The sequence below is a fragment of the Martes martes genome (genome assembly GCF_963455335.1).
Source record: "Martes martes genome assembly, chromosome: 12".
NCBI classification, from domain to species: Eukaryota; Metazoa; Chordata; class Mammalia; order Carnivora; family Mustelidae; genus Martes; species Martes martes.
Genome location: NC_137900.1, coordinates 48079409 through 48105670, shown reverse-complemented (window position 1 = coordinate 48105670; position 26262 = coordinate 48079409). Strand labels below are relative to the sequence as shown.

Here is a 26262-nt window from a genome sequence, read left to right as displayed (position 1 = left end):
GGCTCTTCCTCCAGAATGTACATTTTATTTCTTTTGCGTCTTTATCATTTTATTCACCCCTGGAGTTGCTTCAGCTCTGTCTCAAAGAGTGAACATCTGTTACAGTAATGGTTTATGAAAAGTATTCTTCAGAGTTTTCAGAGGAGATGAGAGAGAGCTGCAGAAAGACTTCCATGTGATCTTGAGGAGAGTCCTACTACTGTACATTAAGGACGATATCATCCTGTCCTTGGGTCCATCTCCATCCTTCTGCTTTCCCTGCTTCTAAATAAGCCTGTTTTCAGTTTTGCTCATTTATTTGAGAGGTCAGAGTCATTACCCCAAAAGAGGAGGTAGAGTGTCTGTCAGTGCTGCTTTTCCATTCGTATATGTTTATTCTATCTTGTTTTGCATTTGTGTTCAACAGAACAAGCTTCTGTATGAGAATGATGAGTGTTGTAGAAATTTTAAACCGGTAGGCCCACTGAAACGTACTTGACTGTAGCATTTTAGGTTGAAAGGATACCCTGCTTCTCTCTTTCATTCTGTCCTTAGAGAAGGTACCTGAGTAAATGTCAAGGACTGAAGTGGAATGAGAGGGACAGTTTGATATTGCCAAAACAGAGTTCCACCTCCAGGCGGAAATGTATTAGCTGTGTATATAGAATAGAAGCATACTTTCTTCTTTGCAATTTGAGAAGACTCTTTCCTAAGGAGCATAGATTGACATAATATTGAAGTCTGCCCACCAAGAAGGAGATCACTTGGCTAGAACACAAGGTTTGTGAGTACGCTTTCCTTACTCAAAAGAAAAATCTTTAAAAGAAAATTGCACTCAGGATTCATAGAAAGATAGTCATTCTCTGTGGTCCTTACCCTTAGTTTTAGGGAAAAGTGTTGTTTTTGTTTTTTTTTTAATATGTATTTAAGTGTTGTGAAGTGATATTGTTATTCATTCTTTTCCTGCTGGTAATGATTTATATACATCAATATGTTTTTATTTTTAAAAAAGTATGCAGGAGTATATATATTTTAAAGATTTTATTTATTCATTTGGGAGAGAGAGAGCACAGAGGGAGAGTGAGAGGGAGAAGCAGACTCCCCGCCGAGCACAGAGCCAGACACGGGGGCTCGATCTTGGTATCCCCAAGATCACAACCTGAGCTGAAGGAAGACACTTAACTGACTGAGCCACCCAGGTGCCCCTGCAGGATTATATTTTTTTACTCCATTTAGTCATTATTAACTATTTGGTACAGCCTTTCCTGATTACTACCCATGCACTTGCACAGATAAAATCTGTGTCAAGTAGAGATTGGCAGGGGCATAATATTAAAATGTGGTATATTTTATATATCTGTGACTTACCTTTAATCCACTTGGTAGTATTTCCAAATTTGTATTTTTAAACATCTGAGTGGTATTCAGTGATATGATGTACTTGAAGATCATTTCATTTTTTTTTTTTTACCATTACAAACAATGCTACCACAAACATTTTATCATCTGTATCTGTCTTTGCACACATATTTGACTATTTCTGTAGAAGAGATTCTTAGAATTACTGGGTTAGCATGTTGACTGCCAAATTGTCTTCCCAGAAGGCTCTACAAATGTACAGTCCCAATTATAGGACAGAAAGCAGCCCTTCTTATGTTTTTAATTAAATTCTAAGGTTGTGTTGACTGTTTTGCAGTTTAGAGGAGAGGCAGGTAAATAAAAAATGATCATAATTCCATGTGATAATTACATTAACAAAGGAATGCTCTGAGAGGGATGTCTAATACGGCTTGGATTGGAAGTATTAGGAAGACTTCAGTGGATTTCATGCTTTAGCTGTGTTTTGAATAATGAGTGCATTAAGGAAGCAAGGCAGGAGAGGTGTATTGGGAGGGAATACACTGTAGGCGTGGGGAGCAGTACATGTGAAAGTCAAAATGAATGAGATAATGCGAAGTATTGGGAACCGCAAGTGCTACACGATTACGGAAGCACAGGGTGTTGTGAGAAAACAAAGGAAATGCAGGGAAGGTATTAAAGGAAGATGGTTCTTCCGAGGAAGTGGGATTTTATCCTTTGGAAAACGATGAGTCATTAAAGGCATTTATATCAATGAAGGGATGTAATCTGATTTTTCTACTGGGAAGATCACTGCCTTGTCACTGTGGGAGGGAGAATGGGGTGGGTTCAGACATAGGGCAGGTGACCAGATGAGGAATGATGAAGGTCTGAGCTAAGGCAAAGGTATGGTGACTGGACAAAGGAGCTGAATTTGAGAGTTCCTAAGGGGGAATTCTGAGTAGAAATTGGGAGACTATTTGAGTGTGATGAGTGAAGTGGGAGGAAGAGCTGGGAGTGTTTTTTCTGTATTTTGACTTCGATAAGAAATTAGGACTTCTGCTTGCCAATATATAGCGAATGGGAGAAAGGACAGATAAAGATAAGCTCAGGTTAAGATAATCCATGACTTTGCTGTTGCTGTGGGTCAGCTCAGTGGAGATGTGGGCAGACTGCGCAACACGAGTATCTGGCCGTCAGGTGGGAGCTGGGCTGGAGGTATGGATAAGGAAGGTAGTCACTGTCCTGTAGGAAGAAGTGACACCCTGTGAATGTGTGTCAGCTCCTTGGGGAACTTGCCTGCAGTTAAAGGACATCTAAAGGTCAGTGAATAGAGATGGGAAGCCTGAGAAGAAGACTGGGAGGGAATGCCAGTTGAGTATGAGAAAAACCGGGAGAGGGGGGTGTCCTGATGAAAGAGGGAAAGACCAGGTTTCAGGGCTGCTTGCTAGTGACCAGATGAGTGGAGACTGATTTGGGGAGGTGTGGACGAAGAGGTGGAAACTGAATTTGTAGCAGGTAATGCTTACATTTTGACAGTTTCAGGTGCTAAGACTTTTGAGTCAAAAGAAGTAGGTTCAAGTCACTTTGTTTCATCACAATAGTAATATAACAAATTCTTTTTTTAAATAAAGAAAGATATTTTTCAAGTAAATTGGGGAGAGAGGGGCTCAGGGAGAGAGAGAATGCCAGGCAGGCTCCACAGCCAGCGCAGAGTGTGTCGTGGGGCTCTGTCTCAGGATCCTGATATTATGAGCCAGAAACAAGAGACAGATGCTTAACCCTCTGAGCCACCAGGTGCCCCACAAATTTTTCTTTTTTAAAGAGAAACATTGCTTTATTTAACTGTGTAAAATTTGAATATGTTCTCTATTAAAAAACAGAACTACCTCATACATTGCTATTGAGATTTTAAAATGGTGCAGCCACTCTGGAAACGAGTAAGGCAGTTCGTAAAAAAGGTTGAAACACGGAGTTACCTTATGACCCAGAAGTTCTACCCTTAGGTGTTTACCCAAGAGAAATGAAAATACATGTCTACGTAAAAACTTAAACACAGATGTTCATACCAGCACTGTTTGCAGTGGCTAAAAAGAAAAAAATACACATGTCTATCCGAGAAGTGGATAAATGGTAACTGGGATACCTCATACAGTGGAATATAATTCAGCCATAAAAAGGAACTAACTACTGACATATGACAACATGTATGAACCCTGGGAACATCATGCCAAGTGAAAGAAGACAGTCCCAGAGGATTACATATTGTGCATGTTCATATATTTGTATGAAATGCCAAGTCTGCAAAACAGGCAACTTTAGGGAAACTGAAGTAGATTAGTGGTAGAAGGTGATCCAGGATCTGGGGGGATGGGGAGTGACTACTGATGTATTTGAGTTTTATTTCTGGAATGATGAGACTATAAATCTAAAATTAGGTGGTGGTGATGGTCTCATAATTCTGTGAATATACTAAAAACCACTAAATTGTGTATTTTTAAGGGTAGATTTTATGGCCTGTGAATTATTTCTCAATAAAGCTGTTAAAAGTAAACAAAATGGCAAAGCTAATGACAAATGAAAAAAAATGGTAACCCTTCACAGAGATGGTTAACATTTGTAACACTGAAGGCGTTTTTATATAAAGTAATGCAACAAATTCCAGTGCTTTAATTTCCATACCTGTGAAACAGGGCTCACAGTTGACCTAGAGGCGAGCTATGAGAATTAAATGAGATAATTGTTAACATTCGTATTAGTCACTGTCATTATTCTTAGTCTTCATCGCACCTGGGATGCCTAAGAATCCGTGTGTAGAAAGGTTTAAGTGTTTAGCTAACTACAGTAGTGGCTCGAGAGTAGAACTTGAGTATCATGAAATTCTGATGATTGCATTCTTGTGGATCTGATGCTGTTTCCTCCTCCTGGTTCATTTCACAGATGTTTAGTGCATTTCTGCTATGCACAGGTGCTAAACTAATTGTCAAGGGTGCAAGGATGATTCAACCATTGCTCCTACTTTCAAGATTTTTTTTTTTAAAAGACAAGTTTAATGAAGCCATTGAACATGATACTGGGGAAACATTCAAATATTACATAATACATTTGTAATTAAACTGGTTAGCAACTAAGGCACAGAAAATCAGGGTTAAAGCAAAATAAGCTTTCAAAAGAAAACAGTTTAAGTGTCAAAAAACTGAAAGGCTCTTTCAGAAAACTGATGACAATGTCAAAGTTTTTGTGTTGTCTTTTTTTTAAAATTTCTTTTCTTATTTCTTCCTTTACTGTGTTATGTTAGCCACCATACAATACATCATTTTTTAAATTTAATTTGTGTCTGTGTGTGTGTTCCAAAATTCATTGTTTATGCACCACACCCAGTGCTCCATGCAGTATGTGCCCTCCTTATTACCCACCACCAGGCTCACCCAACCTCCCACCCCCGTCTCCTCCCAAACCCTCAGTTTGTTTCTCAGAGTCCACAGTCTCTCATGGTTAAGCAGGATAAAGGGAAAGGTAGGATGGTTACCCTAAGATGTGGCAAGGAGGAGAGAGACGCTCACAGGGCAGAGGCGAGGCAGTGGGAAATTGGGAGTGGAGTTCTAGGAATCTGTCCCCAAAGTGAAACCTGAGTGGAGAAGGAGGAGTACAAGTTTTCCAAGTGACAAAAAGGTGGAGGAGTGGAGGCAGGCAATGAGGGTGGTAACACAAAGCAAGGGTGAAACCCAGAGCTAGCCTAGAACATAAGGGATGCTGGGAATACCCAACAGCATGTGTTTGCTGGACCAGGAGATGGGTAGATGCTGTGTGGCGGGATGAAGAGCCGAGAGCCAGGTTCTGAAAGCCTTTCTTAGGAGACCTTCAAGTGAGCTTTGATTTTTATCCTAATGGCAGTTGGCAGCTTTTGAAGTGTTTTTGTTTGTTTGTTTGTTTGTTTGTTTAAGATTCTGTTTATTTATTTGACAGAGAGAGACACAGTGAGAGAGGGAGCACAAGCAGGGGGGAGTGGGAGTGGGAGAAGCAGGCTTACCGCAGAGCGGGGAGCCCGAAGTAGGGCTCGATCCCAGGACCTGAGCTGAAGGCAGACACTTATCTACTGAGCCACCCAGGCGCCCCTGCTTTTTAAGTTTTAATCAAGCTGTGGAATGGCTAGATTTTTGTTCCGTGTGGATAATTTTGAGGCTTGGATGAAGGAGGAATTGAAGATGAATCTGTCCTGAAGTAGGAAGACCTGCTAGAGAAAGGAGCTTATTATAGTTTAGGCTGTGAGAAGAGTTATGGGTTAGAGGGTTTGTTCGAGAAATATTTAGGAGAGAAAATGGCAGTTGTTGCTAATGGGTGGAGGGGGTGGAGTGGGAAAGGGAGGAAGTGGCTTCAGGGGTATCTTAGGTTTCTAGTTGGGTGGCTGTGTTGGTGGTGTTGCACCACTTGAGATATTACAGAAAAAATGATGAGTTGATTTTCTCAGAAAACAAGACACTGATTCATTAGGTATTTGTCTTTTGCTTTGTAGATAATCCCATGATGATTTTCTTTTTCCAGGTCTTTGACACAGTAGCTGTTGGATACCTGGGTCTTTTCTGTTTCTTCTGAAGAATAAAACTTTGCTTTCAAAATTTGTATGTGCTTAACTCTTCTCTTTTCCTTCTCATTTTTTTTTTTTTTTGATCTCTAGGAAGAACCTAAGAAAGTCCGCTTTGATTATGACTTATTCCTGCATCTTGAAGGCCATCCACCAGTGAATCACCTCCGCTGTGAAAAGCTAACTTTCAACAACCCCACAGAGGAGTTTAGAAGAAAGTTGCTGAAGGCAGGAGGGGTAAGTGGGCACTGCCTTGTGAAAAACCTTCATATCAAAAACTAGCTGCTACTGTGTTAAGAGGTATCCTGGTGTCTTGAGAGGGGTAAGAGAGAGGAAGGACCTTAATGACTTAGCTGTGGACTCCTGGTTTGGGAGGAAGAGGTAAGCCAACATGAATATTTTAAGTAGGTATGAATCTGAAATTCCACTGTTTCTAAGAATAGCTTGATAGTCTGTGCAACTCAAATCTATTTTAACAAAAAGCCGAAAACAATAAACTTTCCTCAGTTAAGGACAGTGTCTTAACTTTGTCATACCAGTTTATAGAAACTTTTAGGTAAAGTTGAAAGTCCTGTTAAAAATTATATAAAAAGAGGTTGTTGTCCAGATTTTCTTGTGAAAAATAATAGAAAAGGTATAGTTATTCATATGACAGGCTTGGGTATTTAAATACACATTTTTGTTCATTTGAATTGTGTGTAGGTAAAAAATGGATCTTTTCTTTTTTTCTTTCTTTTTTTTTTTTTAAAGATTTTATTTATTGGAGAGGAGAGAAAGAGAAAGAGAAGGAGAGAGAGAGCATGAGCAGGGGAGGTTCAGAGGCATAGGGAGGAGGAGAAGCAGACTCCCTGCTGAGTAGGGAGCCTAACACGGGGCTTGATCCCAGGACCCTGGGATCATGACCTGAGCTGAAGGCAGACACTTAGCTGACTGAGCTACCCAGGCACCCCGGATTTCTTTCTTTCTTTCTTTCTTTTTTTTTTTAAAGATCACGGTAGCCAAGTTTTGCTTATGTGATTTGGCTTGGTTGGGGAACAAGGGGTTTTGTACAGATAATAAAATGTGGAGTGTTTGCTTACTGACTCATGAAAGTCTGCAGTGGGCACCGTTGGGACCATCATCCTCATTCCACTTCACGTGAACTTCCTGTGTCATCTTCTGTGGGCAGTTCTGACCCTGTAAAATGTTAAAATGTGTTCTTTACTTCAGAATTTCCTTCACTTCGTTTTTCTGGAACGTTTTTGATAGCTTTGCCTCAATGCACGTATCATATGTGTAAACATGTGTGGACCATAACTTTGCAAAATGCTTCATTTCTCCTATCAGCTCTATCTGAGGGCTATGCAGGGAAGAGTTTGGCTTTATATAGCACGGGAATTTTTTCCCTTTATTGAAACCCCTTTTGGTGGGGTTAGAGACAACCACTTTGAGAAGATGTGGATCCTCTCATAAGAAAATCACCCATATGTTTACTTCTGTGAACTTTCTGGTTTATGTGGAACTTGTGAAGTCCATTTTTTGGAGTCCTTTTTTTGCCAAGCTCCCATCCTTTCAGTTGAAATACTAATGCATTTGAAGCATTGTAAGTCCCTTTACCACATTTCATTCAGCACTCTGAATAAAATGGTATTTGTCATAAATACCATGAGATGGTATTTATGTCTTTATTTGTCTTAATGTACTGTGTCAGTACATTATGGGTTAAAAAGTTATTGGGCCAGCTTTGGAAATAAAGCACCACTTATAGTACTTTATGGGGAAATGTATCTTCATGAAGAAATGGCCTTTTGTGATACAACTAATTTTCCTTTTTTTTTTTTTAAGATTTACTTATTTTAGGGGAGAGTGAACAAGCATGAGTAGGGGGAGGGGCAGTGAAAGGGAGGGAGAGAGAGCATCATCAAGCAGATTCCCTACTGAGCAGGGAGCCAGATGTGGGGCCTGATCTCAGGGCCCTGAGATCATGACCTGAGCTGAAATCAAGAGTCAGATGCTTAACTGGCTGAGGCACCCAGGTGCCCTTGTAATACAACTCATTTTTAAAGTTAGAGATTTATTATATATTTATTAAGGAATGGTGTTTTTTAAAAAACCTGTTTTATTCTTTTTATAGTTATCAAAAACACAGTGTTGATGCTATTTACCTGTGGCTATGCCCTTAAAAATGAACTGGTCCATTCCTGGTTATCTACCCAACAAAAATGAAAACACTAGTTTGAAAAGATATGCCTGCTCTTATGTTTATTGCAGTATTATTTACAATAGCCAAGAAGCACCCTATGTGTCCATTGATAGACGAATGGGTAAAGAAGATGTGTGCTATATATACATAATGGGATATTACTTTGCAGTAAAAGAAGAATGAAATCCTGCCATTCATGACAAGATGGATGGACCTAGTAGATGGATATTCTGCTAAGTGTAGTAAGTCAGACAGAGAAAGAGAAATACCATGATTTTACTTATATTTGGAATCTGAAAAACAAGTCAAAGACAAATACCATGACTTTACTTATATATGGAATGAAAAAAACTGGCGAACAACCAACCAAACAAAATAAAACCAACAGAAACAGACTTGTAAATACAGAGAAAAAATTTTGGTGGTCACCAGAGGGGAGGAGGGTAGGGGTCTGGTGAAGGGGATTAAGAGGTACAGACTTCTAGTTATAAAATAAATAAGTCATGGGAATGAAAATAGAGCATAGGGAATTTAGTCAGTAAGACTGTGATAAATGTATATGGCGACAGATACACTTATCATGGCGAGCATTTCATAATGTAAATAGCTGGAGAATTACTACGTTGTACACCTGAAACTAAGATGATATTGTTGGTCAACTATACTTCAATCAAAAAAAAAAAAAGAGGTGGTCCATTTAAAATCCTGATTGTTATTATTTCTGTTTTATGATGGTGGCATTTTATGCTTCTCATATTCCTCTTGGCTATGTCTTCAGGTGGGTGATCAGAGCCTGTGGATTCTGGAACTTGCATATGTCAGGCTTCTGATAAGAGTCGTAGGAAAGAGTAAATATGACACAAGAACTTTTTAAAACACCTCTTAGTCCCAGAGTACTTAGGGCTTGCTGGCCTGCTGGAGAAGAGGTTACAGGTCACTGATAATGCAGCCAGTGCATTGTGGATAAGGCCTCCAGTAGAGTTCTCTCTCCCTCTTCTCAGCTTTATCTCAGAACTGTCCTCCTTGACTCTACTTCGTTGTATTTTTTGGAGGGCAGTTTGAAGCCTGCAGATTTTTTTCTGTTAGACTTAGATTGTGTCTTGACACCTCTAAAATAAGTTGAAATGTGAACTATTCAGGCAAACCAGTTACTTAACATAAATTCTTTAAGAGACTGATGCCAGTGGATTTTGGGGTAAAATTAAAATTTGAAAATTTGTTTGAAATAATAGAAATCCTCTAGATTCTGTCCAGGTAGCATGGGAAAGTTAGTCTTCTATGGAAATGTGGGCATCTATAGACTAATGAACATTTTTTTGGCTGCCTAGATTTTTGGCTACCTTGTATTGTTTTTGCCTGACACGTAAATATTTATCATTGTCTTGATATTAATGCAAACTGCCATAGTGTTACTAACTTATGAACCATTTTGATTTTATTAGAAATATTCTTTAAATATTCTAACAAGTGTGAGGTGATCTTCCTCAGGTGCAAAATCGTGATTTTATTTTGGTTTCCCTGATGATTAGTGATCTTAAGTACCTTTTTATGTAGCTGTTGGCCATCGGTGTATCTTCTTAGGCAGATTTTAAAATCAGACTGTAGTTTCTGCCATTGACGTATATGAATTCTTTATATATTTTGGATATTAACCTCTTAGATGATTTGCAAATACTTTCCTCTGTAGGTTTCCTTTTTCATTTTGTGGCTGATTTCCCTTGCTTTGCAGAAGCTTTTTGTTTGATGTAATTGTACTTGTTTATTTTTGATTTTTATTTTATTTTTATTTTTTTTTTTTTTAAGATTTTATTTATTTATTTGAGAGAGAGAGTGAGAAAGCATGAGAGGGGAGAAGGTCAGAGGGAGAAGCAGACTCCCCATGGAGCTGGGAGCTGGATGCAGGACTCAATCCTGGGACTCTGGGATCATGTCCTGAGCTGAAGGCAGTCACTTAACCAACTGAGCCACCCAGGCGCTGTAGAAATCTTTCTTTTAAGCTCTATTAACATAATTGACATGCATATACCATTGTATAAGTTTAAGATGTACAGTGTATTGATTTGACACACTTGTATATTGCAGAATGATTACTCCCATAGTAATTAGCTATCATCTCCATCATGTTACATAATTACCATTTCCTTTCTGGTGAAAACATTTAAGATCTACTCTCTTAATAACTTTGAAATACACAGTATGATAATATTAGTCATAATTGCCATATATAATTGCTTTCCATTGCATTCCACTTACTCCTCTTATAAGTGACCGTTCATACTGTTTGACCAGCGTCTCCTCCCTTTCCCCCACTCTCCAGCACCTGGTCGCTGCCATTCTAGTCTCTGTTTCTAGGAGTTCAGCTTTTTAAGACTCCACATATAAGTGATATCATAGAGTATCTGTCTTTCTCAGTCTGACTTTCACTTAGTGTAATGCTTTCGAGTTTCACCCATGTCGTCACCAATGGCACAATGTCTCAGGGCTGAATAATACTCCATTATTCTGTCAATTCACTTAGGTTGTTTCCACATCTTAGCTATTGTGAATAGCACTGCCGTGGACATAGAAGCACAGATGTCTTTTCAGTATGCTGGTTTTATTTCCTTTGTGTAAACACACACACACACACACACACACACACACATACACATGCACACACTTGGGATTGCTGGATCCTATGGTAGTTCTGTTTTTAATTTTTTGAGGAACCTCTATATATTGTTTTCCATAGTGGCTGTACCAGTGTACAATCCCACCAACAGTGCGTTGAGGATTCTATTTTTTTCCACATCCTCTCCAATACTTATCATTTCTTATCTTTTTGATAATAGCCTATTTAACAAGTGTGAGGTGATCTTCCTCAGGTGCAAAATTGTGATTTTATTTTGCGTTTCCCTGATGATTAGTAATCTTAAGTACCTTTTTATGTACCTGTTGGCCACCAGTGTATCTTCTTAGGCAGATTTTAAAATCAGACTGTAGTTTCTGCCATTGACATATATGAATTCTTTATATATTTTGGATATTAACCCCTTAGATGATTTGCAAATACTTTCCTCTGTAGGTTTCCTTTTTCATTTTGTGGCTGATTTCCCTTGCTTTGCAAAAGCTTTTTGTTTGATGTAATTGTACTTGTTTATTTTTGATTTTGTTCCCTTTGTTTTGATGTTTATTAGAACTCTTGTTATGACTATGTCTCTTCAGATAAACTTTTTTTTTTTTCCTGGATTTTAGGGTAAGAGAGGGGTGCTATGTTTCTTACACTTAAACATTACATGTGTGACATAGATGTTTATATTCTGTCTTTACAGGAAAATCTCAATCCCATATCATACGTATCTACTGTGTGAAATCATTATAGCATGAGGCATGAATAGAGTAAACCTACTGTTTGGGCTCTGGGTCCTTCTCTTTACTTTCTCTTTTAAACTTTAAGTACGTAACACTATCAAAAGTTGAACTTGGCGGGGCACTTGGGTTGGCTCAGTGGGTTAAAACCTCTGCCTTCAGCTCAGGTCATGATCCCAGGGTCCTGGGATCGAGCCCCGCATCGGGCTCTCTGCTCAGCGGGGACCCGCCTGCTTCCTCTGCTCTCTCTGCCTGCCTCTCTGCCTGCTTGTCATCTCTGTCAAATATATAAATAAAATCTTAAAAAAAAAAAAAGTTGAACTTGGCTTTTCAAGAGATCAGAAAGGTTGTTTTTAGAGGTAGTAGCATCTTAGAAAAATGCTTTTAACTATTAGAAGAAAATGATTCCAAAGAGCTTTCTGCCAGAAGATCTTGAAAGATTTTAGATTTTTTTTTTCTACTTTAGAATCTATAAACCAATATGTCATAAACTACATGACAACTTTTTTCTTGCGGGGAGTGTTCCCAAAACATTCCTTTTTTCCTCTGGATTTCTTCCTCTTTTTTTTTTAAGTGTTGCAACTCATTCTAAATAGTCTCAAAGAAATGTCCTCTTCTGTTGCTCTTCTGTTGAATAAGTCCCTAGTATATATTTCGGATATTTACTTTAAAAGAAAAAATAGTAACTTTTGAGGGAAGGACACTTTTGTAATGAAGCATTGTTCTCTGAGAATATTGGACTACAGAATGATTTCATTTTCAAGACCCTAAAGGTAGGTTCCTCTAAATGAGAGACCTCATTGGAGCTGCTATAGGGAACTTGTAGATTTGGTTTAGGATCTAGCCCCTGTCAGGCCTTAAGTAAAAGACAGAAGGTAGGGGTCAGGACATGGAAAAGAACAACCTGGGAGCTCCTGAGAGGAGATTGCTTTTATTTTGAGATCTTATTCTATTTTTTGTTTGGCAGGAAGGGTAGAGATCATGAGCAATAAACTTTTGAGGGTAAGACGTGATATAGTCTATTTGTCCTTGGATTTTAAACAAAAGGACCAAATATACCCCATTGGGAAGCACCTCTGCATTCCACTGAGAATTTCTACTTTTGTTTGTTTGTTTGTTTTTTAAATTTGACAGACAGAGATCACAAGTAGGCAGAGAGGCAGGCAGAGGGAGAGGGGGAAGCAGGCTTCCCGTGGAGCAGAGAGCCGATGTGGGGCTTGATCCCAGGACCCTGAGATGATGACCTGAGCAGAAGGCAGAGGCTTTAACCCACTGAGCCACCCAGGGGCCCCTCTACTTGTTTTTGTATAAAATGTTGAGTCCTTTTTGAGTGATTTTCAAAATGCTGTTTAGGATGTCAGGATTTTTTTTTTTTTTAAGGGATTTTTGATCACGATAGATGATTTTGTCTTTACTGACCACCTTCTTAGTAGCTAGAATTCATTCCTACTGAAAAATTCCTGATGGGCTTGACATCCATTACGTTTGACTGAAAGATGAGTTTTTCTTTTGGGTGTTGGCAGTTAAGATGCAGATAGTGTGCACCCTATAGCTGAAAGTTGTCATTCTCCTAACAGCTCTCTAGGGATTCCTGTGGGGAGGGAGTGTGATACCGTTGGAAAAAGTTTTAAAATCAGGTAGACTTAAGTAAAAAGCTCGTCTTTGCCATCTTCTAGATGAAAAAAATGATGACATCTCTTTGAATCTCAGTTTGTCAGCTGTGAAATGGGTGAGACTGCGTTTTCCTCAGTGGGAATGTCCAAACATGAAATTCCACTTTGGTTAGCAGATACCTGGCCCCTTGGTTCTTTTTCCTTTGTTGGTTCAGAAAATCAACAGACCTTTAACCACATTTATGTCAAGCATTAAAGGACCATGAGAAAGGTTTGCTCTGTGGCATAAGCTGCTCTGGATTTAGTCGCAGGAAGCCATCTTTACCACCGGTGAGTGTGACTCGCGTATTGGTGGACCTGTGTTGGATTTAAAGGATAGTAGCCCGCGGATTCTCCCTTTGAGAAGTTTAACCCTGGCAGCTTGTATTTTGCTTGTATAAAGTGAAGTGAAGATCTGTTCAGAAGATCTTTTTTTTAAGATGTAAGTTTTCATTAGAGAAATTATTAGTTTTCATCATTGTTCTTAATTCTAAATTTCTAGCAGATCAAATAATGCTTCTTAAAGCCCTTACAAGATTTCCTAAGTAGTATGTTCAGCACGGTGGTTGTATCCTTATGCTTCTGTGGAGAAAGCACAAAAGGGACAAGTATCTTCGGAGAATCGAGTTTATGTTACAGCTGCTCCCCTATTTTGGCCTGGAAATCAAATGGTCTGCTGTGGTTCTGTTGTTCTTTATGGAATGGTGGTAGGATACTGGTAGATTTTTTTTTTTTTTTTTTTTTTGTCTTGCTTGCTTGCTTTCCTCAATTAAACAGGCCAAAGTCTAAACATGTTGTTCAGTCTATTTCTGAATCACTGGCAAACAGTTAATTTTGAGGACTGAAAATTAAAACTAACCACAGCAGTTGTTAAAACTAGGGTTTCTATAGGCAGAAATCCAATTCCGTTCAGACACCACCTGTTTCAATAGGACATTTCAGACGCCCATTTGGCAGGCGTTGCTGGAGAAGGCATGGGGAACATGCTTCCAGTCTGTGTTAAGTCTGCAGCATAATGTAGTCCTGCTTCTCAGAGTGACAGTTACATTTATATATGATACGTTTTTGCAAGGAATAAATTGGAATCTTTCTGAAACACTGCTTGTTGTGAAGTGGCATTCAAGTCCACGGCAGATCCCCACCAAGGGGTTTTGGTTATTAAAGGATCAGAGGGAGCTCTTGATAAGGAACGTTCCCCAATGCAGCTGTGCCAGCCATCTGAACATAGCATTTTATTGCAGGGTTCTGGAATGAATCTTGTCTGGGGCCCTTTAGTGTTTCCTTTTGTAGGGCGATTTAGAACATTTTGAATTTCTAAACAGTATAGATCACATTCTCCCCTCCCCTCCCCAAACTTTACGTTGTTTTTTGAAATAGGTAAATACCCACGTCATACAAAGTGATACACAGTCAGTCTTCCTTCAGGCCACCAACAAAGCTGGCGTGAATAACCTTTTACATAGTTCTTTGTGCACAAGGGTGAGTATATCTGTAGGAGAAATTCCTAGGAGTAAAATCATGGCTCCGAGGCAAAGTGGAATTTAAATTTTGACGGACATTTACAAATTGCCTGTCAGAGAGGTTATACTACTCTGCTTGCATCAAGAATGTGTGAGAGGACCTAGTTCTCCTCACGGTGATTTATTAAACTGCCCCGCCCCCCGCCCCCCATTGGATGAGTGAAAAATGATATCTAATTTTTAACTCAGATTTCTCTTATGAATGATGATGAGCATCTTTTCATATGTTTAAAAGCTATTTTCGTTTCCTCTTGAAGACCACATTTTAATGTATTTTAAATTGGAAATATTCTAAGTGTTTCGGTTTCAACTTAAATTTATGGGTATTCTTCCCACATACTTGCATTTGGAAAGGTTACAACAAGATAGGGAAGCCTCTTTCACCAAGGCCCATGTTTTCAGGCTTTCTTCAACGTGTAACAAATTATGTTCTTAGGAACTGATTTGTCAAGACTTGGGCTTCTAAAAATATAAGTGGCTTTTGTGGCAAACTCATCCCAGAAGTGCCCAGGGGATGGATAGCTGGCTGCTTATTTTTAAAATAACTCAAAGAAAATAATGCATGGAAGATTATGTTAGTCGCTGTTGCTGGACAGCTTCATTTGATTTTTGGATATTTGTTTTGGGACAAGTGTGCCTTTTTGTTATTTTCTGATATATATCATCCTGTAATTACCTTCCTCAAAAGATAAAAGGATGCTGCTGTTTTTCACCAGCACCAATAAAAGCTGATTTATTTAAATAAATGTAGGATCAAGCAGGCTGCCTCATTTATTTGGTTGTTTGTCAGAATTGAGGTTAATTTTCTGTCATATATGCTATTTGCTCTTTTCTGTATCCCCTTCTCCAAGCCCCACTCCCACCCCAAGCCCAGAAGATTAAATCATGAAAGTAGTACATACGTATAAATGATAAATAGAATGTCAGAGTTGTGAGGCTTCATTCCAAATGTAACATTGGTCTCATAAATTTTTAGGGAAAACATGGTCCTCGTAGAAAGTTATGTCACTCAGCATATTTGGTGGCTTTATGGTTGCATTTCACCTAAAGTCACAGAAGTTGATGGCGGGACATCGCGGACTTTCAAAAATATGTACCAAAAAATAGCTGTGGTCTAACACAATCTGCCTTCATTTGTTCCTTCTTTCCTGATTACCTACTTCCCTTTTCAGTAAGGAAGGAAAAAAGTGAGGCACACTTTTCACAAGGTCCACAGCCCAGATATACTTACTGCATAAACTGAACAAAGGCTCAATGGGGTGGGGATGACAGGTAGATGTTTCTTAGTGTGTATTAGGAAAAACTCTGGCGAGTGTCTAAACTCCCAGCATTGGAGGGCATGCCACGGTTCTTCCGGCAGACCTCCCAGGAGCGGCACTTTAGCTGACTAGATGTAGAGCCTTAATTTAGTCTTGAAAGGAAATGCTGTGATATTTGAAAGGAAAGCAACACGGAAGCCTACCTCTAATTCTCACCCCCAGTGCACAAAAAGTCAAGAAAATAAGAAATGAATAGAAAAGGAAAAAAAAAAATGAAAACGTGTCAGTCTTGGGGATTTTCAAATTAAAAAATGAACATTTTTTTCTCTTTTTATTTTTTATTTTTTGAGATTTTATTTATTTGACAGAGAGAGGGAGAGAAGAAGAGGGTAGTAGAGGGAGAGGGAGAAGCCGACTCCCTGCTGAGCAGGGAGCTTGACTGGGGACTCCATTCCAGGACCGTGGGATTATGACCTCAGCTGAAGGCAGACACTTAACCAGCTGAGCCACGGAAGCACCCCAATTCTTTCTCTTTTAAAATACACACATATTACAGTTGAAAACCGTTGGTTCAGTTTTTCCCTCTCTTCTTGGCTCATGTAGTTCATTATATACTTGTTTTAAAGCTGCTTACAAAGTTTATCTAATATACCTAATCTGTTGCTTTAACTTCTAGCATCCTAGTAAAGGAACTGCTTATGAGAGCAGCTGTCTGCCTTGGCTGTCCCCACTGGATATTGTTTTTGGCTCGTGCTCTATAATAATAAATAAAAGTAATTTTTGCGATGGGGGGTAGAGAGAAGAAACTGAAATTAACATTTTATTTTATTTTATTTTATTTTATTAGCTGAGTTTTTGTTGTCCCGTAAGTTATACAAAAACCTGACAGTGGTGGGATCTGACAGTAACTTAAAAAAATAAATGTATGAGACTCTTGAAATAGATATTTGTGTTTCATTTTTGAGGAGTAAGGATAAATGGTAGGTGGTTTACTATAGTAATTTTTTAAAAAAGATTTTGTGTATTTATTTGACAGAGATCACAAGTAGGCGGAGAGAGAGGGGGAAGCAGGCTCCCTGCTGAGCAGAGAGCCTGATGTGGGGCTCAATCCTAGGACCCTGGGATCATGATCCAAGCTGAAGGCAGAGGCTTTAACCCATTGAGCCACCCAGGGGCCCCTACTATAATAATCTTTATCACCACAAGGGACACAGCCATTGTGTGATTGAAAGAATGTTGGATTTGAAATCTGAAGGCAGAAATTCAATTCTCAGATCTGCTACTAGTTTACCTTGGGCTTTAGGTTGGTATAAATCTAAAATAAGCATAATATAGCCTTCTTCCACTTGAGATTATTAAATAAAATATGGAACCTAGTTAACCAGTCAGCAAGTAATTCTTTATTTATTGAAACAACCTCTTTTTTTTTTCTGTAGATTTTTATTATGCTTTGGTTTAAATCATAGTTTTTGTTACTTAGAAAGGTGAAAATAAAAGACTTCGAGTCCAAGACTTTGACATAATAATGGTGTTCTACTGGAAAGAACGTGTTTCAGCCCGAAGAAGGAATCTGACTTTTTACGTGTTTTTAAGATAAATATTTGCTAACTTTAGAAAAATGTAGACTTTCTAGAAAAGCAGAAGGAAAATACATCATTTCAGTCCCTCCAGTAATTGTTGCCATTATATTTCTCAGGCAGATGCGATCTCACGGGATGTTTGTATTTGCACTTAATGTATCACGTGTGAATTTTGTGTTTTAAACTGTGTGACACTATTATTGTTCAAAAATGTCCTCACACCTCAGAGGATTGATGTGAAGATTTCAGTTGTTTGTTAAAAAATTACCAGTGAGGTGTTCTGTGTTTTTGTTTTCTCTTTATGTCTCTGATGGCTCTCATGGAAATATGGTCTAGTGTTTTTTTGTGATTGGATGGACCATGTTAGATCTGTTATTTGAAAAATTTTGTATTTAAATAATTATAGGTGTGGATTTTGGAATGTGTCCTTATAAATGTCATTCTTGCCTTCTCTCTCCTTGACAGGTAGACTGGGGGCCTGTGGTTGTGTGAAATGGTTAAATAGAAGAAGTCTCATTAGTGGAAAGATTGAGTAATATTAGGGTGCCCTAGCCATAAAACAACCTGGTCCTTTGAACTATTGTCAAAGTAAAAATGGAATATAATGAAAATCTAGTTAACTTTACAAACTTCAGTCTTTTTTTTTTTTTTTTAAGATTTTATTTATTTATTTGACAGAGAGATCACAACCAGGCAGAGAGGCAGGCAGAGAGAGAGGGGGAAGCAGGCTCCCTGCCAAGCAGAGAGCCCGATGCAGGACTCGAGCTGAAGGCAGAGGCTTAACCCACTGAGCCACCCAGGCGCCCCTACAAACTTAGTCTTAACAATAACTCTCAGTGATTCAGGAGATAGATTTGGGTGGATTATTTAGACAAGTCTACCCATATGGTTGGTGTCTACAGTGCCTTTGGGTGAATTAGAAATAAATATCGCCACCTCTGCCTGCCCCATGGAGCCTTAGCCTGAAGAACATGGTGTAGCTAGCATAGCATACCAGGATTTCAGCTTGGCCTCGTCCCATTGGCCAAGCCTCTTTGTGCAGGGGACCATCTGAACCACCACTTACAGGAACGGCACTATTTATAGGTCCAGACAGAGGTGGTTTTCGATGTTAAAACTATCTTGTCTGAGATGGTCTGGACAGGAGCATCTGGGGAAATAATAAAACTTCATCAAAATTTTGTTAATCAGAATATTCCAGTTTTAACTAATAATACACTGTATGTTAACCAAATTGAATTTAACTCAAAAATGAAAAAGAAATGTCAGTTTTCAATAGCCATGGTCTTTCAGAGGTTTAGCCTAGCCTCTTGTTCTGACATTTCTGCTTTGTGTTTTTAGCTTATGACACTGTTGTGCAACATCCATAGATATCTATACGGGTCTGGTTTAAGCAGAGGAAGCAAGAGGACTTTTCATAAGACCATTGTGCTAAATCAGGGGTTTCAAATGTCAGTGACTATGGGACCCGGCTATGACCCTTTGAAGGAACATACCTACAAAAACTGGAAGACTAGCTGAATAGTTTAATGCAGGTCTTGCTATTGGGAATTTCATACAATGGGTAGTGATATATTATTTTTTTAAGTTAAAAAATTAAATAAAGTGGAATTTTCCTTTCAGGTAATTTTGACCTTTGAATGCTTTGGTAAAGAGAGCATCAGTGAACTCCAGATGGGGGAAATTCTAGATCTTAATAACTGTCACCGTCAGCAAGCATGCCTCCCATTCTGTTCCAGTTTGAAGATGGACTTTATCTGCTTTGACTCTACATCGGTCCCAGGGCTAAGGCCAGAAACTTTTTCTTATTGCATCTCATTTCCCTTCTGTCCCTTCTGTATTTTTTCTTTTTAGATATCTGTTCCTCCTTGTGATAAAGAAGGGACTTATTTCTTTTGTCCATCATTCCCTTCTCCCAGGGTGAGGTTTCTGGAGCTTCTCTCTCTCTCTCTCACTCCACATTATCCCCTGGGATCATCTTATCTGAATCCTGTTCTTTTTAATTCTTCTCCTGAAGGGATTTTTTTGCGGTTTATGTATGTACTCCTGATTTTGACTTCAGTTCTTTTTTTCTTTTTAATTAAAAAAGCATGTTGTAGTTACATCTTTTCTGGTTTGCTTTTCTTAAATGAAAATGGCCCGAGGTAAACGATGTATGTGTGTCTACACTGCAGAGCAACACAAGGTGTGAATGTCTCATAGGCACAAAGATAAACGCTATACTTGGTTAATCAGCCTTAAGGGTAATAATAAAAGCTGTATGAATTATTGAAGGATGTAGTAGTTTTCTCACTGCTTGATTTTCTGTATACCTATTCTGATCTCTTTCGGTGAAGAGAACATAGCCCAGCAGTTAAAAGGGCAGACTCTGTTATGAAACAGACCTTTTTTTTTTTAGAGACTGGCACTGGCGCTTAGTAGCTCTGTAACATTGGTCAAATTAGTGATCTCTCTTGGCCTGTTTGCTCGTTCATAAATTACATTCACAAACGAGGAAAAAATGCATGTGTGTTTTATTGCTGAAGGCATTCTTTGATGTGATAGGTGAAGCTCCCCGTTTTGCAGATGGGTAAACTAAGGCATTGAATACTGAGATGACTGATCAGGGGAGAATTGAGTCAGGCTTTTTGGTTCACTGTTCTTCTATCCTTTTTCTACAGTAATACAGAGTAATGTTAGCTTTCTTTCGAAAATGCAATTAAAGAGGCAAGAAATTAAAACAGATCCCCAGAGCTGCGGTTTCTAGTTACCGTAGGGTCACTCGAGCAGTTTTGTGAGAGTCTCCTTCCTGAAGACAGTCTGGAGTGGAGCAGCTCGCTCGTGGGTAGCAGCTGACTTTCATCTTTTGTGTCTTTCTTCATAAAGTTCTCTGTATTTCTCTTGCTTCTGAAATCCAATTTGCATGGAGAAAATGATAATTAGGAATCTGGTCCCCCACCACCCAAACTTTCTTAAGCCAGCATCAATGTATCTGTGGGGGTTGGTTACATTTTTGATTTCCATAAATTAGAGGCAAGCAGAACTTTTTGGAGTCTTTTTTTTTTTTTTTTTTTCCCAGCCAAAGAGCATGAATATGCGTGATTTTAGAAGTGGTGTTCCATGGCATGAACCAGCTTATGAAGAAGACTATAATAAAGTCAACAGATAACTTTGTAATCTACCAGGTTTTGAAAGTAGAGATGCAAATAAGTCATGGGGTAGTGGTGATTCTTTGAGTGTTTAAATCCGAAAAGATTTTCTCTTTGAGACTGGAAAGTTAGACGGTAATATACTTAATTGGAATCAGCTTAATGTGACTGGCTTGCCATGAAGAAGCTGTTTTGACTTCTTGGTATTACGGTCTGTCTGTCTCTCTCTCACACACACATACACATTACAGAATCAAGACACATGACCTAAAAATTGGTTCAAAGAATTGTGATTTAGGATAGGTAGGACAGGTTCAGGAAATCCAAGATAATTTTCAAGTCCTGGAAGACTTGTGGTAGGTAGGATTTTTCTTCCTTCTGAAAATCGGATTTGAAATGACTTTCCTGAGTCTTACCCTATGCCTTTTGCTTTTAACCTGTATTGCTCCCACCTCCTGCCCAGGTAGTTCTAAGTGATTATTTTTATTTATTTATTTATTTTTGAAGATTTTATTTATTTATTTGACAGAGAGAGAGAGAGAGAGCACAAGCGGGAGGAGCAGTAGGCAGAAGGAGAAGCAGACTTCCCACTGAGCAAGGAGCCTGACAGGGGCTGGATCCCAGGACCTCGGGATCACAACCTGAGCCGAAGGCAGACACTAAACCAACTGAATTCTAAGTGTTTAGATGAGACCAAAGTAAAAATTCCCTTCCAGGAAGTGAATTCTTATAATTTTGCCTTTGTTGCTTTGTGCTTACCTTATTCAGGGAAGAAGTATTAGTACTTTTAAAATGTTTGAGTACCTACCGTGGGCCAAGTTTAATGCTCATGCTGGGTGTGCAGTAAGTGAACACTGGATTTTTTTTTTTCCTTCTTTCTACCAAACTCTAACCCCTGGCCAGTGTTCAGGGAATAAGATAGTTTCATCAACTCAGAGGACTAGAATAACCCTGCTCAGTTTCTGAAGGAAAGGAAAGGAGGAAAGAAGGAAAGGGTGGAAGGAAGTGGGAGGGTAGGTAGGAGAGAGAAAAGAAAAGGAAAGAAAAAAATTGCTAGCCGCTGGACCACGGTGCTGGTGTGCTCTCAGAAGAAAAAAATTATAGTACTTCAAGGCATCTACTTCTTTTTTTTTTTTTTTAAGATTTTATTTATTAATCTGACAGAGATCACAAGTAGGCAGAGAGACAGGCAGAGAGAGAGGAGGAAGCAGGCTCCCTGCTGAGCAGAGAGCCCGATGTGGGGCTCGATCCCAGGACCCTGAGATTATGACCTGAGCCGAAGGCAGAGGCTTTAACCCACTGAGCCACCCAGGCGCCCCAAGGCATCTACTTCTTTTAGCGGGGTGCCAGTGACTTCATCACTGGATCCTATCCCCATAGGGCTTCTGAAGACCAAGGATGGCAAAAACTCGGTATTTTCTCTTTTGGAAAGCTGGTCTTTTGTGTAGATTGTTAGATGGTTCAGTTGAATGTATATAAAACTGTCTTGTTTCCACAACAAATCCTACCAAGTGGAGCAGATTTTCCCAGAGAAGCCAGAGATAGGTCGATGCCAAATACATCTCTGAATATTTATTACAAGGTTGTAATCTTTTTCTTCAACAGAAACAACTGGTTTTAGTTGAGAGGAGATGTGAGAACTTCAGACCGTGTGTGTTTTTTGTTTGTTTTCTTTGCTTTTGTATGTGGTATTAAAATACAACCTCATTGGGAATTTTTGAAAGCAGACCATGTCTTCCCTTAGGAAAGCCTTGATTTAGCTGACAAATCTAATTTCTGTGTAAGGAAGCCTTGATTCCTTTTGGAATGGCATCTAGATTCTTCTTAGAAGAACAGGGTACATATTAGGTCTTCTCAGTATGATATGGGCCCTTAGAGAGAGAGCGAAGTGTAGTGGATTGACCAGACTGGGGAATGCTTCCTGGATACCTTCTTTTTGATGCCCTTCCCAGGGGTCCCTTAGTCCTCTCTGCATAGGCCATTCCAAATACTATTTTTTTTAAAATATTTTTTTTTATTTATTCATTTGACAGACAGAGATCACAAGTAGGCAGAGAGGCAGGCAGAGAGAGAGAGGAGGAAGCAGGCTCCCCGCTGAGCAGAGAGCCCGATGCGGGGCTCGATCCCAGGACCCTGAGATCATGACCCGGGCCGAAGGCAGAGGCTTTAACCCACTGAGCCACCCAGGCGCCCCCATTCCAAATACTATTATTTAGTTTTTATTTTGAAATAATCTCAAACTTATAGAAAAGTTGCAAATATAGTACAAAGAGCTTTTCTTTCCTGAACCAACTGAGAGGAAGTTGCCAGCATGGGATGCTCTGATATCTTTAAATACTTGAGTGTTTATTTCCTGCAAACGAGGACATTCTTTTCTACATCTGTAATACAAGTATTGAAGTCAGGAATTTGTATGGATTTGGTACTAACCCCTGCTCCTCAGATCCCATTCTAGTTTTTCAGGTTGTGCTACTGATGTCCTTTATTTTCACAGCAATAAGATCCAGTCTAGAATCAGTGCGTCATCTGGTTGTCATGTCTCTTTTGTCTCCTTTGAACGGAGAATAATTCCTTGACTATCATACACTTGAAAGTTTCTGAAGATTTGGAGCCAGTTATTTAGTAGATGGCCCCCAGCTTAGGTTTATATGCTAGTTCCTCATGACCGGATTCGGGTTACGCATTCCTGGCAGGAATATTAAAGAAGTGAAGCGGGACTCTTCGTCCAGCCCCTGCTCACATGATCATGAGTTTCATTGGACCCATTACTACTGTGATACTACTCTGATGATGTGTTTCAGATGGTGTCTACCAGGCCCCTCCACTGTAAATTACTTTTTTCCCCCTTTTGTAATTAATGAATATTTTACTGGGAGGTATTTTGAGAAAATGTAAATATCTCATTCCTCCTCAAGCCTAAGTTCATTCTTATATTTATTATATCATCACGGACTCATGGATATGTATCTTTTTCACTGAGTTATAATCTATTACTATCATTATTTATTTTCATGCCTAAATTATCTTGATTTGGTCCATGGAAGCCCCTTCAGTCTGGTTTCTGTGTCTTTTTGACATGCTCTGATCAGTATTTTCACACTTCCTGACTTTTTGCTGCAAGGTGGTCTAGGCTTATTTTCTATTTTGCTTGTCTCAACCCTAGATTCAGCCATTTTTTCAAGGAGCGGCCCCTTTTTAGTGGCTCTGAGACCCTGCATGGTTGCCTCTCCTGATATTACCACGCGCCCCTCCCCTGCTGTTGCTTACTTTGGTTGGCCCTACCTAATAGCTTTTGGACTGAAATATTCAGGAAGAGGAAGGGCGCATTTTGTTTTGATTTAATCACATTAGCTCTGTGTGGTTGGGGGTAGGGGAACTATAACACACCGTTGATCTGTCATCCCTGAGGTACTAATATATAATATAGTAAATGGTCAGTTAGGGTATAAATTCATTCAAAGACAAATCCCTTACTGTGCATGTATTAGGACTCTGTCATTACAGGCACTGGGTGGACACAACAGTGAACCAAATTTAAAAAAAAAGCAAAAAATCCATCCATTTGCAGAAGCCCCGTGAATAGAAATAGTTCTTTGTGGAGGATGGAAATAATTTTCTAAGGCAACCATTTCCCCAACTGTGTTCATTTACATTAGTTTGTATTCAATGAAAAAAAGGTTTTGACTTTGCACTTTTTTAACTGTAGTTCTTATTAGAGTGCACAGACTCAATGTGTCACAGATTTTTTTTTTTTAAAGCCTTGGTAATTTCTTTTCTTGTATTACTCTAGCTCCTCTTTTCCCCATGAAGGGTGCTGCTGCCTCGCATACAGCTAACTGCTTTTAAGGGCAAAATGGAAATTCTAGCAATACACAAATGTTAACACTAGTTAACCCCACCCTATAATCTATTAGTTTCTTTACCTTTGACCAGGGATACTTTCAGAGAAAAAAGTAATTTCTCTCATTATACTTCTGGTAATAAGTAATAGAATGGAGAAACCATAAGAATAGATCATAAGCTGCTTTCTGTTAACAGAGTTAATTGTCTCTTATTTCATTTAACTCCTGAGGGGAGAGCTATCCTACATAGCATATAATCAAACTCTTTCTCTTTCTGTATTGTAAAATTATTCAAGCATATATTTCACCACCTGTGCTTTGCCAAGAATCTGCCTACCTACCTTTGCCAAGTACCTACCTCACAGGACTCTTAAAGGATTAAACGAGACAATGTTTATGGTTTGTTGGTAACACCTAATAAATATCTGTAGAATTGGAATGTGAAATTCTCTTGCTAGGCTGTGAGGTTGTGACATCAGGAGTTTTAAGTTTTTCTTAACATAAAAATGTTACTACTTTATAATGGATACATTTGAGAATTGTGTGTGTTTCATATGTAAATTACAAAACAAACACCATAAACCTATCATTCAATTTAAGAATGAGGATTCCAACATAATTAGTAGGGTTCATACTACCTGTATATACCTTTCTAGTCCATTCTTTGCCTCTCCCAGATGCAACCTGGATTTTCCTGAACTTTTTAAATGTGGTTTTTACCATGAATGTGTCTGTCCATTTGTTCAGCTTTGCTTATTTTTGGTCTTTAGGAAAATGGTAGGTAATTTTCTGTGACTTGCTTTATTTACTCAGTACTGTGTAAGATTTGTTCTTGTTTAGTTATTTATTTCACTGCTGTATAATGGTCCATATAGCATGATTTGTGTATCTGTTCCTTTGTTATCTAGCTATCTAGACTCACCCCTTTTTATTTTGTTTATATTTTTGTTTTTGTTTTCCGCTGCTGTGAACAATACAGTTATGAGCCTCCTTGGGCACGTTGCCAGTACAAATGTGCAGGAGTTTCTCTAGGGCAGTGGAATTTCAAACTTTTATGACTGTGATCCATAGTAAGAAATACGTTCTTAAAAAACAAATAAACAAAAGAATACGTTCTCCATAATGAAAGGACCCACATATATAAATATATGTAGACCAGTAAGACAAAAGCTTTGTAAATTATTTTTATTATTATTATTTTCAAGATTTTATTTATTTATTTGAGAGAGAGAGATCACAAGTAGGCAGAGAGGCAGGCAGAGAGAGAGAGGAGGAAGCAGGCTCCCTGCTGAGCAGAGAGCCCAATGGGGGGGGCTGGATCCCAGGAGCCAGGGATCATGACCTGAGCCAAAGGCAGAGGCTTAACCCACTGAGCCACCCCTATTATTATTTTTTTTTTTAACTTTACTACACAGGACTCAATCTATTTTATTTTATACCAGTTGACTTATAGATAGTGATGCAATCCATCGCATTGCTTTCCAGTCCCACTAATAGGTTATGTTTGAGTAACAGTGCTCTGAATCAGTGGCTCTCAAACTGCAGGGCACATGAGACTCATGTGGACAGTTAGTAAACCTGAGGACTTATGTGTCCCATGATACAGAGTCTTAATCAGTAGGCACCTAGGTGGCAGTGGGTTAATCGTCCAATTCTTGGTTTCAGCTCAGGTCTTATTCTTGGGGTCTTGGGATTGAACCCTGCTTAGGGCTCCGTGCTCAGGGCGGGAGACTCCTTGTGATTCTCTCTCTCCCCTTCCCTCTGCCCCCCACCCCACACTCACTTGCGTGCATGTGTGCTGTCTCTCAAAAATAAATTTTTTTAAAAGATTTTATTTTTGAGAGAGCGCATA

At 39.0% G+C, this 26262-nt stretch overlaps 1 protein-coding gene across 1 annotated transcript in view; it reads left to right on the top strand.

Moving 5' to 3' along the window:
* MLLT3 (MLLT3 super elongation complex subunit) overlaps positions 1–26262 on the top strand; it is a 275848-nt gene that overhangs the window by 158952 nt on the left and 90634 nt on the right. The window contains exon 4 of the mRNA XM_080820717.1: positions 5993–6136. Within this exon, the coding sequence (XP_080676843.1) occupies positions 5993–6136 (144 nt within the window). The remainder of the gene's footprint in view (positions 1–5992; positions 6137–26262) is intronic.